Raw genomic sequence first — 21,017 nt, 5'->3', positions numbered from 1 at the left:
CTATCTACTACAATAGCATATGTAGGCTACCGCAGTGGTTGTTGATTAGATGTATTGAGGATTTTATCTAATAATGTAAGCAAACAGTGAATGGATATAATTTTGCTCTAATTGGCCAACTTGTCAGACTCTACTGTAAGGAAAGACCCTCCAATTTACAGAAGCTTCTCTCCCTCTCACTCTCTCTCTCTACCCCTCCCTCTTCTGCTCCCCCTCCCCGGTGAAGTCCTCCTCCTCCTCCTCTTCCTCCCCCTCTCCTTCTCCCATGCTCTTCTCTCCTCTCACAGCAGAGCGCGCGTGTGATTTGACAGTCGCATCTCTCCGTGTGTCCGCGAGCGCGCGCGCGTGTGTATGTTTACGATCGTCGTGCTCCACGTGCGGCGTGTGGATGCGCTCCTCGCGCGCTGTCGGTAACAGAAACCATGACCGGCGCGCCGCGCGACCCCTTTTACTCCTCTCCGTTCGGTCCGTTTTACCGGAGACACGCGCCATACCCGGTGCAGCCAGAGTACCGGATGCACGAGCTCAACAAACGGCTCCAGTCCCGGCCTGAGGTGAGTGATTATACAAAATAAAAATCAGTAAATTATCAAGAATTTACATTTAACATTTTATTAATGTTTTAATGAAGTGTAAAGTAAATCCCTCAACCTTTAAACATTCATTTTAAATATTACTTTACAGCTTTTACGCAGTATATAAAGATAACTTTTCCAAAGATAATAAAGGATTTTTTCAATTACTTTAAGATACTAAAAGTGAGAATTTGGCATAATTTGGATAGTTTTGAATATAGACTTGTTTTCAATTTATGCGTGTAATGATATTAAATTATGTTCCAGGTACTGCTGCTATTTTCATTACGTTTCCGAGAAGTCTTGTTCAAATTTAATAAAGATGAATCTAATGGTTATGATGGAAATAAGAAGTGAACAACAAGGCACATCTTTCAGGATAGCAGAGCTAACAAAAGATCACAATGTATATCATTAAAAACATTCTTTTTGATCTGATGTGTCATCACCAAACAAGGAGTAAGCTGTTTTAACATCTTTTTAAAATTAATTTAAAGTTAGTGGCTACTACTAATGTCTAAAAACTAAAACAAATGTCATAATAATTCACAATCATCACAATCAAAAAACTAAATTATAATTTCAAACCATCACACACCAAGTCACTCTTGAACACAATCACTACCAGATCTTTATTATAAAAGATTACACATCATAACAAATGATACTTAATTTGATTGTTTTATTTTAAATAAAAAGATTGCCTAACGTAAAAAATGTCTGACTAAATTAAACAATTTCTTACATATAAGTACAGTGTTTGTGTCGCCATTCTCTCCAGTTACAAACTGAACTTATTCAAGGACTTTCACATACTGCACGCTCACACACACCACATTATTTCTTTGCACTGTTTGGGTGAAATACCAAATGCACTATTGATTATGTGGTGGTTTTTTAGGAACACAAACCTCGGTTTGATGTTCTTTAAGGTTTATGTGGAAGTGTGATTTATTATAGGGCTCTCCATAGGACAGAAAACAGACAATGCAGTGTGACTAGCATTGCTGTACCATGATATATATTTTAAAAATAATATAATTCCTCTCCCTCAGTAGCAGGAACTGCAGTGCAAGCATGGTAATATTTTCTTCTTCTCATGCCTGCAGTGTGTGTGTGTGTGCAAAAATCAGCCACAATAAATTGGACTTTTAAAATATTGCCTCCACTGAGAAAAAAAAAAACAATGTGAATAAGTGAATCCGCAGAATGAAGTGTAACTGCAGAGGTATGAAATGCTGTTCAGCACACCTGGAGTCATAATAATTTGACAGCTTGCGCTAAGAGAAGCTGAACTGTTGGAATGATGACCTATAGAAACAATCCTGATAATAACTCTCTCTTACAAGGACTAAAACCAACATTGGTTTGTCACTTGAGTAAATTTACTGCATAAATAAGTACTAAATGTGTCATGATGTGTCCTGATAATTATATTTCTAAAGGAGCTGTTGAAGTGAAATTTAAATTTTGATAAAAATACAAACATACAAATAGACCAAAATAAAATAAATAAAAATGTTAAACATTATTTATATGTGATAACAATGGAATGACACAAGGAGAAGGTGCTGAAGTACTGAAATATATGTCAATACTTTGTATAAAGCCTTTTTTTAATGACAGCTTCAAGATGAGTCATATGCTTTGCCCAGGTGTGATTTTTTGAACGGTTCTGTAGGTTCATCCATCAACTCTGATCTTTAATTCTTAATTTTTATTGGGTTCAGGTCAGGTGATTGTCTGGGCCATTGTAGCCACTTTATTTTCTTTTCTGAAACTAACTGAGAGTTTCCTTCACTGTGTTTGGGATCGTTTTGCTGAAATGTTTACCATGGTTTTAACTTCATCATCCTAGTAATGTGGCTATTGGGACTGAAGCAGCTAATATTGCGTGATGGAGGGCTGTTTTCTAAGAGAGAGATTGCAGCTGCTGTCTGAGCTTTCCTTGCATTTAATGCCTCCCTTTCTTCACTTGTTCAATATTTTTTAAAGTGTGCGTTTCATTTTATTACACATAACTTAGTTTGTAATAAAAAAAAAACAACTAATAAACTTTTTCATTGTATGTATGCATGGATTTATGGATTATTTTGGTTGTACCCCTAGAAATTTAGAAAGATGTTTTTTGGGGGGAAAATGGTGTATATATAATGATTAATGTATAATGTATGAATGTATAAAAATGATTATATGCAATAAATATATAAATAAATATAGAATATATATAGAATTATTAGCCCCCCTTTGATTTTCTTTATGTTTTTAATATTTCCCAAAAGAAGGAAATTTTCACAGTATGTCCGATAATATTTTGGAGAAAGTCTTATTTGTTTTATTTCGGTCAGAATAAAAGCAGTTTTGCATTTTTTAAAAATCATTATATATATATAATGGCTAGTTAAGCCTTTAAATGTTACTAAACTGAATAGTGTCTTGAAAAATATCTAGTAAAAAATATTGTTTACTGTCATCATGGCAAAGATCAAATAAATCAGTTATTAGAAATGAGTTATTCAAACTAATATGTTGAAAAAAATTAGCTGAAAAAAATATATAGGGAAAAATAAACAGGGAGGCTAATAATTCTGACTTGTGTATGTATGTATGTATGTATGTATGTGTGTTTTATATATATATATATATATATATATATATATATATATATGCAGACCATAAAACTGTACATGCATTATTTAATTAAAAGATTGTAGCGGGGAATTGCAGAAGAAAAAAAAAACTTTTTGTCATTAATATAAGTAATTATTTTTCTGTCTTAATTTATTAATTAAAAGTAAATGAAATTAAATAAATCATTTAAGGAATATCATTGTATATATGTAATAACATTATAGCATTTAAGAATCAATTTATAATAATAATAATAAAAATCATAATAATTATTAAAAAAAAAATACATAACAAAAGAAATTAAAACCATATAGAGCCTTTTTTTGCCAGAAAACTGCAGATTAAATCTTCTTCTTTGTTGACAACTAATTTATAAGCCATTCTCATTACAATCTCTGGAAGATGTTTGGCGTATTTTCAAATGCATGTAATAAGTGTCTCAGACTCACAGCACTTGCAGAAATGGAGTTCATGTGTATCATTTTCTACAAACTGAGCCCCTCCGAGACGCCGAAAACACTGTTATCATCAGCTGCTCGCATCAAAAGATCCCACTGCTGTGCCACTCATCAGATTACATATTTATACAATTACAGTACAGTCTTTGCAAAATTATATTCACACTAAATCATATTCCCAGGCATTGTTAGAGTTAAAAAAAAAATGTTACAAGCCAATTGGCAAGTAATAGTGTTTGATATACTCACCAACGCCAAGTTTTCCTTGCATTTATGAGTGTTAATTTTATCCCATCAATGTATAACACGAGAAGACTGAACCATAACAGCTGTCAAAATACAGTTTATTGCTGGCATAATCATGTCCAATACAATCAATTGAATCTCAGTAGCAGGCCAGCGGTAGTTGGCTGGATTTGTGGTGTAAATTGCTGCCCTTAATGGAGCGAGTCAACTTGGGTGTGTGTTTATAATAAACAGCAAGCTTTGAAATGATAATCACTGTGCCAGGCCTAATTATGGTCATTCTGGGTCATTCAGAGGCCAAGCACTTCTGTGGTTCTCCTCAGTGTTAAAAGTGTGTTAATGTGTGATCCCACAGGACTGTGATATTCTGTGGTGGGATGCTTTCTGCACCGAGTTCTTTGAGGAAGATGCCACGCTCACACTCTCGTTCTGCCTCGAGGAGGGACCCAAGACGTACAGTAAGTGTGTGCAGAGTCATAAGCACTCCAGACGGGGACCCCCTTCCCCCACCACAATATTCAAATTTTGGTGGTTCAGAATTTGTGTTTCAGTGATACGTTATTCTGATTTTACTTTTGCTCCCAAAAATATTTGAAATATCTGGCTTGGTCGTTGATCAGATTCTTGTCTATTTTTCTAAATTAAAATAGGAATTGAGTTTACAAAATTTGATTATGGCACAAATCATAAATCATTTAGAATAAAAAGAATAAAATTCTTTAGCATAACATTTTATGATTTGTTTTCAGGCAGCTGTGTTTGATATTTGCAGTGACAACATGCATAATAAAAACATAAAAGAGGAAACGGTATTATAGAAAGATGCTCAAAAAGACTTAGAATCTCAACTATTTTGTCCTTTTATGACAATCAAGTTCAGTTTAGGTTGTAAAATCTCATGTGGTGCAAAAAAACATCATGATGTTTACGAGTAATTCATTTATTATATTAAATAAAATACATTTTATCATTAAATTTCAATAATACACAGGCTTCTTTGAATTTTTTAAGGCATTTGCCAGCTACATCCTTGAGTTTATGCATCAGATGATTTTGTAAACATCAAAATACAATAAAATCAACCAACTCTGGATCATAACAACGATTACTTATTAAAAATCTAACAAATGAGATCTGTGAGCATGTGTGCACTTTTAGAAATCATTAAGAGCATACTTTATGCTAAATAAATTTGATCTGTAAAAAAATATACACTTTTTATCTCTCACTCTCTTTCTAGAGTGTGAATTTAGATCGATTTTATCGTATTTATACTTATATTTCACTTGAGTTGCTGGATTTCACTCATTCTCATTCATTCCTTATTCACTGTGTATGTGCTGAGATTTGATTGACAGGTCTGGGGTGTTCAAATAAATATGGGCCTGCAGACTTCACACACCTCTCCTGCAGTGATTGACAGCTCCAGAGCACTAACTGTTCTGAGCGCACGAACAGCCTGCTGGACTTAATGCCTGCGGCATTCAGTAGCCTGTTTGTTTCGAACTCTTAAGGGACCACACACACACACAGACACACAAATACACACATTCGCAGTTGCCAGTTCAGGTGTTCAGTCCAGTGTGCCTCCTAACTTTGAGTGTCTTTCATCATATGGTCATAAATAAATGAATTGCATTGAGTCTGCATCCTTCTTTTCTTTAGTTTGTTAATCAGCAAACACAACTGACATCTTCAGCATGTAAAATCACTCTCCACATATGTTTCTCACACTCTCGTTCCTTCTTCCCCAGCCATCGGGCGCACCCTGATCCCTCGTTACTTCAGTTCGCTCTTCGAAGGAGGAGTCTATGAGTTGTTTTTTGAGCTGAAACAAACAAAGGAGTCGTTCAACAACTCAACTATTACCGTCGACTCTCATCACTGTACTATGACAACACAACATGGCAAACCTACATTCACTAAGGTACTGCTTCTGCACGCACAAGTCTGGCTCAGTCAGTCTTTGCTTCCTCATTTCGAGCACTAATGTATTCCTCATTGTGAATTCTGGGCTGGAACTGCACAAAACAAAAAAGGAAAATATAACCCCCACTCTCTCCCTCCTGCTCTTGCTTTTTCTCGGCTTTCTCTCTCTCTCTCTCTCTCTCTCTCTCTCTCTCTCACCCTCCCTCCCTTATTCTGCTTCCCTCTCTCATACACAAAAACTGCTTCTTTTTTTTCCCTTCATACAGGTTTATGCTTTAAAATTTTGGGAAAACCTTAGTAGAAAAATCTGAACTCTAATTTATTGTGAGTTCTGTTCAGAAATGGCTCTTTCTGTAGTTCTGTAATGACACAAATACTTTATTCCCAAAGCTAAAAAAATAATAATAATAATATAACTGCCTAATGCATGATTTCCTGAATGTCCTATGCAATATTCATATGGTACGCCACTGTACGATCCAGAATCTCTCAAATGTCAATTAGAGGGACGGAGTTTTGTCCAACTTTGCTTTTTAGTAAATGAACATTTGTGAATTAAATATTGATTTGGAAGACTGTATGTTGTAGCTAAGTTATACAGATACAGTTCCCAAGTGTGTGTGTGTGTGTGTGTGTGTGTGTGTGTGTACTGGAGGCATTGATCAGAGCGTGTCTGCTGGGATTACATCCCTCCCGTTGCTATGCCAACCTTGCAGCTACCCTCCGTTCCCCCGGCAACAGAATGTTGGGGTTCAGAGTTCCACACAGAATCCTGCTTGAGCTGAAAATACTGCTTTAATGAGAGAGCCGTATAATTTGATTTGTTCTAAATTAATGAAACACAAAAAGTAGTTAGAAGTAATTCTCCTGCGTGTTTTTCACCAGTCAAGTTGGTGTTATGATCTTAGAATGTACAATTAAAATGATGACGGCAAGATTATTTCTGTGGGTAAAAGACAACAATTTGTTTTCAAGAATAAAAACATAATTAAAGCGTAATAATTTTGTAAATACTTGCTTTTATATGTATTTCTGCAGAAGTAATGACTATTATATATATTTTACAAAATAATGCATAGCATCTAGATTACAGTTGTAACACTGGTTCCCCGAAAGAGAGAAAAGAGATGTTATTGTAAATAAAATTATGTCAAATTGGGGATTGTGCTTATGAAAATGATCACTCTAAATTATATAGAAAAGGGCCAATGAAATTTGAGAGTGGAATCTCCATGGGAGGCCATTCCTGTAAGTATAAAGATATTTAAGTCACTAGTTCAGGATTGATCTGAGGAGCTGAGTACTATACTGAGCATTCAGATGGTGGCTGAGGCCTGTGGTCATTAAGACATAACAACTCTGTGCCCTTCTTCAGGGAACTGGGGGTTACATCTGTAACCAAAAATATTCCCTTTCACTTGGTCACCTTTAGTTCTTCCAACAACGACTGGAAAGGGCCACAATCACTATAACAAGTTACATGTTTGATGGCAATGCTGTCAAGTGTAAGCATGAGCAGACAAGCATCATCCAATGCATAATCATCCAATCCAATGTCCACTGGAACCCAAAATTACCAAATTTGGGAATGTATTAATTCATTCATTTTCCTTTGGCTTAGCCCCTTTATTTATCTGGGGTCGCCACACGGAATGAACCGTCAACTTATTCAGCATATGTTTTACACAGCGGATGCCCTTCCAGCTGCAACCCATCACTGGGAAACACCCATACACACTCATCCACACCCATACACTTCGGCTAATTTAGTTTATTCAATTCACCTATAGCGCATGTCTTTGGACTGTGGGGGAAATAGGAGCAACCGGAGGAAACCCACGAGGGGAACATGCAAACTCCACACAGAAATGCCAACTGACCCAACCAGGACTCAAACCAGTGAGCTTCTTGCTGTGAGACGACAGTGCTAAGCACTGAGCCACTGTGTCGCCTAAATTTAGGAATGTTAAAAAAATTTAAATGTGTACAATTTTTTATGTAGTTTACCTAGCTATTCATCAATAGTGTGTAGGTAAAGCATTCCTTTTAGAATTGGAAGGATTCTGTGGAGACCTGATATACTACCTGTTGGGGAGAAAATTTGCCAAAATGCATATTGACTACTGCCGAGGATACTCACTAGAAGAGCAGAATATACAAGTGCAAACATCTCCAGGTGAGAGAGAAATTGAACAGCAGGCATGATACTGAGCAAACCAGTTACCTGTTATTATCCAATACACTGGATAAGACTAGCTTCACTCTGAGACTGCAGAATCACACAAATGTGTTAGGTGTTGCCCAGCTTACAGTTCTACTGTTGTTTATTAAAGACAAACCTGAAAGATTAAGCTCTCACCCTCACGGCTTGGCATGGTGGTAGACCCAAATTATGGCATTCATGATCTAGTGAGCCTCTGTTTGGAGACAGCTCTTCCCTTTCTTTGACCTCAGAAACTGAAAAGGAGCTACTCACAGCATCTAAAGTTCTGGGTAAGGCCAATGTAAAGGTGCAGGGTGCAAATAGGATACAACAAAACAAAGTCTGTGTTTGTCTACTTAGAGGGCAATGTTTGCAGGTTCGCCACCTGATCATGAAAAAGAGAAAAACAATGGTGAGAATCTTGGGCACCTATCTATTTTAATTTCTCATGACAGTTTGACAGTAAGCTTGCCTGAATTCAAGAGATGATACACTGACTGTAAATGCTTGCAAGTGCCATAACCATATCACCCTGCAGCCCAAGACCAGTTACTCAGGGCAAGGGCTGAGTCTGGTCAGTACTTGGATGGGAGACAACATGAGAAAGCTAGGTTGCCGTTGGAAGGGGTGTTGGAGAGGCCAGCAGGGGGCAAGTTCTAACACCCCAGTATAGTCAAGGGGACACTACACTGTCAGTGAGCGCCGTCTTTCGGATGAGGTGTTAAACCCTGGTGTCCTTGTCCACCGGCCCCTACCGACCACAGTCTCCAAATCATCTCTATTCACCAAAACAGCTGTATCACAGTTTCTCCACTTTACTAGTGTGTGGTGAGCACATTGGTGCCATTGTCCTGTGGCTGCCATCGCATCAACCAAATTGATGCTGCACACTGATGAAGGTGTGGAGAGAACCCCCTCATGATTGTGAAGACCTTCGGGTGTATGGCCATACACAATAAATGTGCTATATAAATACACATTACATTACAAGTCCCATACCCTCTTGATAGAATACAGCACAACCAGGAGACAAAGTCTTTTGGGCATAACTGTATATTTAAGCTCAACTGAATAGAGTGGTGTGAAAGTATCTCTCCTCCCTCTATATCTATGGAGGGATCCCAAGATGGTACAAAATAAGACAAGTTTTTACTTAAATCTGACCGAACTGATGGGGCAAGTTCAGGGGTCTTCTCTGACGAAAAAAAAAATAGCTACTCAACAAACCGTCTCTACTTCAGGGTATGGGGCAAGGGTCAACAATCTTGGTCCTGAAGAGCCAGTATCCCTGCAGAACTTAGAACACTGGTTTGGAAGGTTCAAGTGACCTTGATTAGCTTTTTTTGGATGTATAATTATGGTTGAAGCTAAACTTTTCAGGAAACTCCCTCCACAAACAATTTTAGTGACCCCTGGCGTAGGCTTTCTTTGTAGACGGACTCTAGCCTGTCATAGTGTCTACCACTGCACATTGTATGCCACTAAAGTCTTTACTGTTCATCATACAGTAATATGTGGAAGTTCCAAAGATCCAGATCTAGATGATCCCTGAGAATGAAGAACCTTATTCAGAAGAATCCTCAAAGGTGGAGCTGTTACGAGGAGCAAACGTTTTTGGAACCAAGTTCAGGTGGGCCAGTATGGCACAACAAGGCTTGCTCCTCATCCTCCCTGAGCCTGCACAGTGTCTCAAAGCAGACTCAATTGGGAGATTGTGTACTAGCACAAACCCCAGGCCCAACTGCGTGCCATTACTATTGTGCTGAAACAAACAAGTTTACCAGGGTTTCTACACTGGGTAAATATGGTAAATAAGCTGAGACATGCAATAAGAGCACCAATGTAGTAGTGTGTTTTCTTTACTAACCAACACATGCTTACCCTGCATAAGCATCTGAAACAGTTGCAAAATGAGGAGCACTGCTAGCACCTTCATGTATTTGATATGCCTATGTAGTTGTGGTTGCACATACTGCACACTTGATGTGAGCTGCAATGCTATGACCATCTCTGGACTGATGCAGTTTTATTTACAGTAATCCAAGCACTGTGGCTGCGGATGCAATATGCCCTGTAGCATGTGAAAATATATATATAACCCCAGAATAGGTTTTGGGAGGCCAGCACTGACTGGGTGTACTCATTAGTAAGACACACCGACAAGGTGACCAAGCACCGGCGGCTGTTTTACTTCATTAGGGTAATCTGCTCTTTTCTCAGTTGTCTCTGTTATGTACTGGACCAGAGATACTGCTGGACAGTGCTAACCTGGCTTGACAACTTTGTGCAAGTGCACCAATAGGACAGTTGCTGATGTACCTACATGTATGCTAGGAAAATGAAAGGAAGTTTGAATACTCAACTTGGGGCACAGAATGTCGTGCAATGCTAACCTACCTCCCTAGGGCCACACAAAGAGACTGGAGATTTGAGAGGAAGGGACCCATCGACTAAAAGCCTCCTGACAAAACAAACAATGCATCGCACACTGTCATCCTACAAGGTGCAATATCTAGAGAGCATGCAGAAAACTTTTAATTGATTGAATATGTGGGAAGAGTGAGATTTGCACATGCTCCCCCTGGTCCTCCACTGGGAAGGGGCAGTCTCTTCTGACTATGGGTGGCTCGTCTCAAGGGCACGATAGGCATATCTCTTTTCTACAGGAAGATTGATGCAGCTGTTGTGAAGCTGCTTTGTGTTATTGGCTTGGTGCTTTGAAGCATGTGTTGAAATTAGAAAGGTATGCTCTAGGCCAGGGGTGTCCAAACTCTGTTCTGGAGGGCCGGTGTCCTGCTGAGTTTAGCTCCAACTTGCTTTAACACACCTGCCAGGAAGTTTCTAGTATATATAGTAAGAGCTTGATTAACTGATTCAGGTGTGTTTGATTAGGGTTGGAGTTAAACTCTCCAGGAATCTGGCCCTCCAGGACCAAGTTTGGACATCCCTGCTCTAGGCAACGAGCATACAGTTCACCAAGAGCCAGAGGTTGGGTGGCAACGTTCTTAACTTGCTAACAGATGCAGAGAACTATTGGGAACTCCTACAAGACTCTGACAATGTCACAAAAACACTGTCCAGAAAGAGGGTTTTGTTTTTACATCATTTATATTGGCCAGGTTTAGCAAGAGGTGACATTCTTGGACCATCATAGTTACTTGATCTAAGGAGCATGCAGTGACCTTTGTGAAGTCAGTTGCTCTTTGCAAGTTGTGCATGAACCTTTCTAGGCTTGGTGTACCTGTAGGATAACCATGGTATGTATGGCAGAGGAGATAAGGCCCCCAGCAGAATAAGCTGTGGTATTCAGGAAAGCAAATAACTTACACCCATAGGATGCAATTCTGAACTTATTCCTCAGATGGCAGCATTTTGCATGCAAAGGTTGACCGCAACTGCACTCTTCACCTTGGGAACACCTTGGGAAGAGCTTCAGAGACTTCCAAGCTTATGCTCATCATGTTGTTTCATTTTTACTTAAATCTGTGGTTTGCATACATTAATAAGGAAATATTATTTCACTCATATTTAATTTTTACAATCTACATACAGACAATTTACTTGTAATTTTGTAACAATTTACTTGATATTTTCCTGGCCCCATATGTAGTTTGTGGATCTGTCTTATTATATTATGAAAGTTTTGAAACTGAATGACAAGCAATCTGAAGGTTGTAGGGAACAGTCTTCTAATCCTTATCCTGTTTTTTCTTTCTTTCACAGGTGTGTACAGAAGGTCGACTGATTCTTGTGTTCACCTTTGATGACCTGATGAGAATCAAAACATGGCACTTCACCATTACGCATTACAGTGAACTCATTCCTCGCAGTGTCTTGGCTGTTAATGTGAGTTACTTTTCACGTGAATCAAAAAAAAATTCCCGAATACATCTGATACTAGATCATACACAAGCTGGATATTCTTCTTCTTTGGTCAAAATTGTCAGCGTATAAAAGAGCAAACTGTTATGAATAATGAATCCCATCAAATTATGTTTAAATTTTAAATGGACTACCAAGAATCCCCAAAATAGTTTTTACTCCAAATTTGAATATAAAATCTACAATTTCAAGGTGATAACTGGAAACCACTGCACTCTAAATGTTAATATAAATTAAACATTGCACAATCAGTTACTATTATATCAAAAATAAGTGAATGATAGTAATGAGAAACATTATTATAATTTAATTGATTCATTCATTTTCTTTTCGGTCTATTCCCTATTAATCAGGGGTCGCCACAGTAGAACGAACTGCCAACTTATCCAGCATGCTTTACGCAGCAGATACTCTTCCAGCTGCAACATATCACTGGGAAACACCCATACACACTTATTCACACACACATACACTACGGAAAACCTGTGGAGGAAACCCAAGCCAACACAGGGAGAACATGCAAACTCCACACAGAAATGCTAACTGACCCAGTCGAGGCTCAAACCAGCAACCTTCTTGCTATGAGGCAACAGTGCTACCCACTGCGCCACTGCGCTGCCAACATTTAAACATTTTATAACAAATTATATTTATATACTTTTTATGTATTTTTTTTACAATATGGAGAAGAGAGAATGTACTGTAACTTGAATCAACTGCAAATCAACCAGCATGGCTATAACATCAAGGCCACTGGTCTGATACTCATTTTCATTGGCATCTCATTCAGCAAAGAACCTTTGTGACTATGAAACATTTTTAGTGCACAAAAGGTTACTTATGCTGAAAAAAGGTTTGTTAGATTACAAAATGCTTTTTCACTAATTAATAATAAAATGATTATTTTGAACCACAGCTCAATGAAAGATTCTTCGGGGAATCCAAATTCTTTTCCATAGCATCACTGCAAAAAGCTCTCTTTAAAGCTTTTATTTTTAGGAGTAAATGATTCATTTCAGGGCGTCACGGTGGCGCAGTGGGTTGCTGGTTCGAGCCCCAGCTGGTTCAGTTGGCATATCCATGTGGAGTTTGCATGTTCTCCCCGTGTTCACGTGGGTATTCTCTGGGTGCTCCACTTTCCCTCACAAGTACAAAGACATGCAGTATAGGTGAACTGAATAAGCTGAATTGGCCATTGTGTATCTGTGTGAATGCAAGAGTGTATAGGCATTTCCCAGTGTTGGGTTGCAGCTGGAAGGGTTTCCGCTGCATAAAATATATGATGGATAAGTTGGCGGCTCATTCCCCTGTGGCAACCCTTGATTAATAAAGGGACTAAGCCGAAAAAAAATGAATGAATGAATGATTCATTTTATATACTGAGTACATGTTGTAAGTTGGTGGTTCATTCTGCTGTGTCGATCACTGATTAAAAAAGGGACTAAGCTGAAAAGGAAACAAATAAATGAATGTTGGAAGAATAAAAGTTTAGTAAAATGTCAGTCAATTACTTTTTGTCTATTAATTTGATCCCCTTCTCTTTGTGTCAGAAATTTTTAATGTGACTCATAATCTTAGTCATGGTTATTATGAATACACTGTTCTTGGTAATTTCTGACACTGTAATAACTTCAATACTATTCTGACCTGCAGTTTTTTTGCAGATGAGCAAAATGCCATTCTATTGTTTCCTTAAAGTGAAGATTTGCGCTGTTTTTGCTTGTTCTGTAGTCCACTGTGGTCTGTGAAACTCGATAATGTTAAGTCTTCAACATTATTTATCTTCATTTGTGTTCAACACTTCAAAAAATCAAACATGTGGAAGGTGAATAAATTATGTTAGAATGTTCATTTTTGAGGCAAAATGATGTGGTTAGCACTTTCGGCTCACAGCAAGAAGGTTGCTGGTTCGAGTCCCGGCTGGTTCAGTTGGCATTTCTCTATGGGGTTTTTCATGTTCTCCCCGTGTTAGCGTGAGTTTCCTCTAAGTGCTCTAGTTTCCCCCATTCCAAAAACTAACGCTATAGGTGAATTAAATAAAATAAATTGGCTGTAGTGTATATGTGTAAATGAGTGTGTGTGTGTGCGGGTGTTTCCCAGTACTGGGTTGCAGCTGGAAGGGCATTCGCTGTGTAAAACATATGTTGGATAAGTTTGTGGTTCATTCCACTGTGGCAACCCCTAATGAATAAAGGGACTAAGCTGAAAAGAAAATGAATGAATGAATGAATGAATGAATAAATGTTCATTTTTAGGTGAGCTATTTCTTCCAGCTTTATCATTTTCTTTAACAAAAATAAAACAAATGCTAATTATTAGATTATTATTATCTGGTTTCCTTCACCATGCGTAGGTTATATGTAACATGCATTTGTTTGGAATGCTTGCAAACACAGGTATTTTTCCGATGCATTCACAGGTAGCAGGTTATAGTATAACAAAATGCATTTCAGCCCTTTTTTTATCAATCAAGGTGAAAGCATCCAAACCTTTTAGCTAAGCTGTCAGGATGTTGCTATGGAAACATATCCTATAATGAATTAGAGCTCTGGATGGAGCACAAAATAAGAGAGAATAAATGGACTTGTGTGTTTGTGTGTGTATGCGCGCGTGTGTGTGTGTCTTTGTCAGGCACAAGACCCTGGAGCTGTGGAACAACTGTCCAAAAACATCAGTCGAGTGGGACTCACCAACCTCACGCTCAACTACCTCAGAGTATGTCACATATACACACTATTTCTACACACCCTGTCTCTTACGGGTGGTCATTTATTTGTGTTGAACAATGGAGTGAGAATATTTTTTTGTTTGTGTGCAGTTGTGTGTGATTCTAGAGCCCATGCAGGAGCTCATGTCAAGGCATAAGACATATGGACTGAGTCCCCGAGACTGCCTGAAGACCTGCCTGTTTCACCAGTGGCAGAGGATGACCACGCCACCAGGTCTCACACACAGACACACACGCATATGCTGGGTTTACATAGACATGATCATTTTTATATTGCTCTCAGAAATAAACACACTGGGTGCCGTTTGAAAAGATGCACTTTAGGTACCAATATGTACATTTTAAAAAGGGAACACCGCAGAGACTATTTCAGATGAAGTTAAGTTTAATATTTAGTTGTAATTAATAATAATAATAATAAAAATTTATCACCTTAGAATTATAAGGTTCTATCTGTCATTTTTGTCAAAATTGAAAATTGACACATTCTTATTAAATGGCAACTTTATGGGATGTTTTTTTATATAAGTTGTTTACATTTTAAGACTTTTTATTTAAAAAAATAAAATAAAGATAGCATTGGTTTGCTATGTGGAATGCAAAAACTTTGAAGCTCAATATCTCAAAATGATTCAGAATGTGGATAGAACCCAAGGTGACAATTTTTAAAGTAATCATTTGATTTTTTTGAAGTAAAAATGAGTAATCATTTTGATTTCCCCAAAGACTAAAAATATATTTTTTTCTGCTTAGTTTTATTTCAATAAAACATTTATAATATATTTTAGACAATTTATACATTTTATTCGTTTTCGTTAATTAATATTTGTTTGCAGTTGTACTTATTTTTTTTTAAATGTTGTCTTGACATTGGCTGAAATGCAAAAGTTGTCTTTTTATTAATTTAATATTGCATTTAACATTTACTCAGTTAAGATTTACTAATAAAAATGTTTTATTAGTTTACACTCTTAATGATGCTAATGAGTAATCATTTTGATTTCCCCAAAGACTAAACATTTTTTTTTAAAAACACCCCAGAGACTGCTTTTTATCTTTATTTCAGTTTAAGTTTTTTTCACATTTTCCAGCTTAGTTTCATTTAATTAAAATGTTTAAAATATATATTAATCGAAACTTTTTAATAGTTTTTTTATTAATTTGTATTTGTTTGTTGTGCTTATTTTAGAAAAAAATGTTGCTTTGACATTGGCCGAAATACTAATAAGTTGTCTATTTGTTAATTTAATATTGCATTTAACATTTATTCAGTTAAGATTTACTAATGGAAATGTTTTATTGGTTTACACTTTTAATTATAAAGGCTCCTTCATGAGGTTTTGGCAGTGATGCTAGTAAGCAATCATTTTGATTTCCCCAAACATTAAAAATAGTAAAAAATGTAAGCGACAGCTTTTCATCTTTATTTCAGCTTAAGTTTTTATTTTATTCACATTTTCCTGATAAGTTTTAATTCATTAAAATGTTTATAATATATTTAATTGAAACATTTTAATAGTATTTATTAAATAATAATTTTGCATTTAACATTTATTCAGTTTAAATTTACTAATGAAAATGTTTTATTGGTTTTTGGCAGTGATGCTAATGAGTAATATTTTTTTTCCCTCAAAGATTAAAATTTTTTTAAAAAGGTAACACCTCAGAGACTGCTTTTTATCTTTATTTCAGTTAAAATCTTATCTTAAAGTCTTAACTTCCTATTTTATTTAAAAATTATTTAGATTTTTTTATAACATATTTTATATCATTCATAACATTTTTAATAGTTTTCATTATTTGTTTGTAGCTATTTTATTATAAATGTTGCCTTGGCATTAGCTGAAATGTCTATTTAACAAGTTTAGATTTAAATGAACATTTATTCAGTTTATTCATGAAATGGTTTGTTGGTTTACACTCTTAGTTATAAAGGCTCAACCATGATGTTTTTTTCAGTGATAATAAGTAATTGTTTTGATTTCCCTAATGTTCTAACAGTAAACTGCAACATTTTCTTTGAATTTAAAGAAGCCTATTTTGTGTAAGTTTAATAGACAGCAGATAAAGGTCCCTCATGAAATCCTATATGCTGATAAATAACCTGTATTTTTTGAGTGTACTTTCAGTTTTAGAGTACCGTAATAGCCTTCCTCCCACATTTTCATTAGATCTTGATTCGTGGCTCCTCTTAGCTTTGGTTCTCTCTTAAATACAGTGTGCCGCAGTAATGCCAGCATTGTTTAGCTACTCTTTCCCCCTAAGCGTTTAATTCCTTTCTGTTGTTCTGCTCTTTTAGAGCTACAAAATGTCATTAAATTTACAGTAGTTTGTTTCATACATGGTAAACATATTTCATATGCCTTATTAACATTTCAAAGTACTGAGCACAGGCTGTTAAGGGTTTTTCTGATCTGTGGTAATTAGTGAAAGCTTTGACCTTGTTTTGTTATTTATGTGTTATTTTACTGCTGGTTTTAAAAATAATAATACCTCCTGCTGTTCAGTGACAATAATTCCTTTACTCTAAACAGTTATTTTATTCTTCTTCTTCCTCAATTCTTTCTCTCTTTCTCATTCTTTTGCATTCTCATCATTATATGTTTGTTTCAGAATGCCTTTAGTGTCTTTTGACTGTTATTCATTTCTTCTTTTCAGTTGGACCCTCACCCAACTTCAAGACAGAAATATTTCCTTCTAATCCCAAAAAATGTATGTATGCCAATCTATGTGATTTTATCATTAGGTATATATGCATATGTACACTGCTATAAAAAACAAACAAGAAAAATCATCGGTTTATCTTTATTTTTATCGGTTTACACTTTACACTATGTAATTTTAAAATTTATTTTATAACTTTTATATAAAAAAAAGTATTATTTTTTAAGAGTCCTACAATGTCCTGCATTCAAAATGTAATCAACATTTTGCTCATTATGGGCTCTATTTTAATGATCTAGGCGCAAAGTCTAAAGCACATGGCACAAAAGCATTAAGGGCGTGTCCAAATACACTTTCGCTATTTTAAGGATGGAAAAATACGTTCTGTGCCCCAGCGCACGGTCTAACAGTGTTGTGTTTATTCTTCTAATGAGTTTTGGGTGTGTTTTGAGAATTATGTGCATTAAACCAATCAGAGTCTTCTCTCCCATTCTATTTAAGAGTCAGTTGTGTCACGCCATGGTGTAATTGCTATTTACATGGCGGAAAAACTGAACGCTTCACTAGCAAAAAAACTGTTGAACAGATCATCTGCAGAGAGGATAAAGAATGAGCTTTCTCTATTTGGCCTCTTTACTTTCTCTTTCAATTTCTCTTATTCAGAGAGTAAGGAAATGGGGTTGTACACTCGCTGAAGACATTTATTAACCTACATAATTAATTTCATTTGTTGAGCACAAAGATTTGTTTCAAAGCTATTTCTAAATTCAGTCAGTGAATTCAATTTCAAGCAAACTAATAAATGAGCAATAATAACGAAGTGTGGTAAAAACACTGAGTTATATCCAAACACACATGCTATGCCCCATATGGTCCAAAACCTGCCAGGCGGACAAATGTAAGCTTGTTCTTAATAAAACAAATAAAAACAATTACTCAAATAATAAATACTTCTGCTAATAATAATAACATTATACAAAAGCAAGTTGTCATGAATAAACTGAAAAAAGCCCCCCGACATGAAGAAGGCATGGAGGCAGTGGTTTTTATATTTATGTAAAAAATAATAATTTTTGTACCATTTTATATCTTTAATTATTTTTCTTTTTTTAAAGATATTTGCACATTGCTGCCTAACCTGTGTAAGCGTTTAGGTCGCTAACAGGTAACTAACACGCTCTGAGCTGGACTTTAGACCTGCTTTCAGCTGGTCTATTAAACAGTCTATTTTAGTTCCTCAAAATACTGTAGCATCGCACCAACAATGCACCTTAACACACCTTTTTTCTAGACAGGAACACCTATGAGTCTACAAAGTGGAGCAAATAGATTTGCTATTTTAACAATGTGGCAGAAAACAGAAAAAGTAAGGTTGCACTCATCTGAAAATACCAACACGTCGCGGCAAACACCTCATGCGCCTTATTGTGCCAGATGTAGGGCCCTATATATGACGAGTATTTACTTAAATAATGCATGACTGGTTTTCAGTAGATCTAACTGCTTAAAATACTGCTTGTAGTATGAGTAGTAAAAAATCAATACATATGATTCAATTTATGATCCACGTTTGTTTACGCTTTTGAATTGCATTATGGGGCTATAATCTTTCCTCTTTTAATCTTGAAAAGTTGGAAAAAGAGACTTATAGTAATGTTTTATTTTTATATATAGTTTAAAGTGATATATTGTTTGGTTTGGTGTTTTATATTACAGTACAAAACCTTGTAATAAACGTTGTTATATTACATATTTACATATTAACTAAATAGATTTTATTTTTCAAACTGTCAAAATGTCAATAAAAGTCATTTTGTTGTGTGAATGTGAGAGTGTATGAGTGTTTCCCAGTACTGTATTGCGGATGGAAGGGCATCTGCTGCGTAAAACATATGCCGGAATATTTGCTGGTTCATTTTGCTGTGGTGACCCCTGATGAATAAGGGACCAAGTCAAAGGAAAATGAATGAATGATTGAATGGAAAAGTAGACAGAGCAGAGATCAAGGTCCCATAATGAAATTTACATCTGTAAATAAACGGAAAACACAAAATCTGTTAATCTGTTAACAGTCATTTTTACAATGTACTGTACCTATGAATAAATGTAGTGTATATGCGCTGGTTTTTGTTCTAAGCTACAGTAGAAACAAAAAATAACTCATATTCAAGTGTCATGACAACAGCAAAGCAGTTTCATGTACTCAAAAAAGAAGCCTAAAATATAAAATGATCTCCACGCACGCACTGGCTTTCCCTCAGGAAATGCAAATCAGTTCCCCTCAGTAATTGTTAAAGAATATCATTAGAATATCATCTTGACCTTTGTTTATTCTTCTACCACTCTTACCATGCTGATTTCAATTGCATTGTGTTTTAAAACAGATATATAGTATGCAATGACTACTTACATTAGTCTTAAAAAGAAATAGTTAATATCTAAAATGAGAACTGCTCACTATTTAATCACCCTTCACTGGTTCTAAACCTTCATGATGTTTCTTTTTCTGTTGGACACAAAAAAGGAGATATTTAGAAGAAAAAAAAAACTTGTTTGTCCATTGTAGGGTAAAACAAATACTATGAAAGGAAATAGTTAATGGTTTCAAACATTTTTCAAAATATCTTATCTTGCGTTAAATGCTGTAGAAGAAAGAAACTCGAACAGGTTTAAAACAAGGGGATGGTGTGTAAATGATGACAAAATTTTTTTTGATTAAACTATCCCTTCACCCACTTTTTCAACTGTTTTGATATATTTTACACCACTGATGTAATGCAGTGTTGGTTGGATTTACTTTATACTGCTTTTGTGTTTGGATTGACAGCAGAGCAAGCCAAACCACCAGCAAAAAGACGGAGGAGGAGGAACTCAGCCGGCAGTGCATCCAATAGCAGCACAGGAAACAGCAAGAAGCGCAGCCCAGCCAATAATTTCAGCCTACCCTCACAGGTACATCACAGAAAACACCCCTCAGAAGCACACAGAATTCAGAAGCGCATACTAGCATTCTACTCTTTAATATTTCTGCCTTGGTAAGACTATTACCTTGGGAAGAATGTTAGTATACGATTCCTAATTCAGCATAAGGCTAGGTTCAGAATGTATATATGGCATACTACCATGACACTCTACTATTGCTGCAATATTACAATATATACTCCCTGGCCAAAATAAAATAATTTGTGAAATATTGAAAGAATTATGATTGGATCTTGATTACAGTGATAAAAATGGCAACATTCTTTTTAATATACCTGATAATGTGTAGCTTTTTATTACTGTCAAAAGATATACTCCAAGGTCATATTTCAGAATGGCATTGTAAATTCATCTCTTATTTTAAATATAATTTTTTAATGTGTTTTTTAAAGAAATAAAAACTACATACGTTGCCTAAGTTAGGGAGAAAATCATTTGTACCAAACATATAACATATTATAAAGATATAATAGACACAGATTGCTTAAATATAAACAGTGACTGTTGGTCATTGTCTACTATGTATGTATACTGTTTTTTTACAGTATGCTAATTTTCTGTATGCCCAAAATATTCAGCTCAACATTTCAAACAGGTAATGTCTACAGTGGCCGAGAAAGCTTAACGTGCTGCAGTTTAAGAAAATTACAAAAAACGGCAGGAAATTGAAAAAAGATCTTCATCTGTTTGACAGCACACGTGCTGCAAATCCTCACCTG

The 21,017-nt window shown here is 36.0% G+C and overlaps 1 protein-coding gene across 3 annotated transcripts in view; it reads left to right on the top strand.

The window, feature by feature from the left end:
- The first annotated feature begins 283 nt into the window (after positions 1–283).
- The window catches only part of ldb2b (LIM domain binding 2b), a 29,744-nt gene continuing 9,010 nt past the window's right edge, over positions 284–21,017 (top strand). For all 3 annotated transcript variants that reach the window (XM_009307714.5, XM_009307716.5, NM_131315.3), the window contains exons 1-8: positions 284–554; positions 4,266–4,368; positions 5,665–5,837; positions 11,766–11,888; positions 14,556–14,639; positions 14,743–14,866; positions 17,311–17,364; positions 20,144–20,268. In XM_009307714.5, coding sequence (XP_009305989.1) covers positions 423–554; positions 4,266–4,368; positions 5,665–5,837; positions 11,766–11,888; positions 14,556–14,639; positions 14,743–14,866; positions 17,311–17,364; positions 20,144–20,268 — 918 coding nt within the window. In that variant the 5' untranslated portion in view covers positions 284–422. The remainder of the gene's footprint in view (positions 555–4,265; positions 4,369–5,664; positions 5,838–11,765; positions 11,889–14,555; positions 14,640–14,742; positions 14,867–17,310; positions 17,365–20,143; positions 20,269–21,017) is intronic.

The sequence above is a fragment of the Danio rerio genome, chromosome 1 (genome assembly GCF_049306965.1).
Source record: "Danio rerio strain Tuebingen ecotype United States chromosome 1, GRCz12tu, whole genome shotgun sequence".
NCBI lineage: Eukaryota > Metazoa > Chordata > Actinopteri > Cypriniformes > Danionidae > Danio > Danio rerio.
The sequence above is the reverse complement of the archived record's forward strand: the minus strand, read 5'-3'. Positions and strand labels throughout refer to the sequence as shown.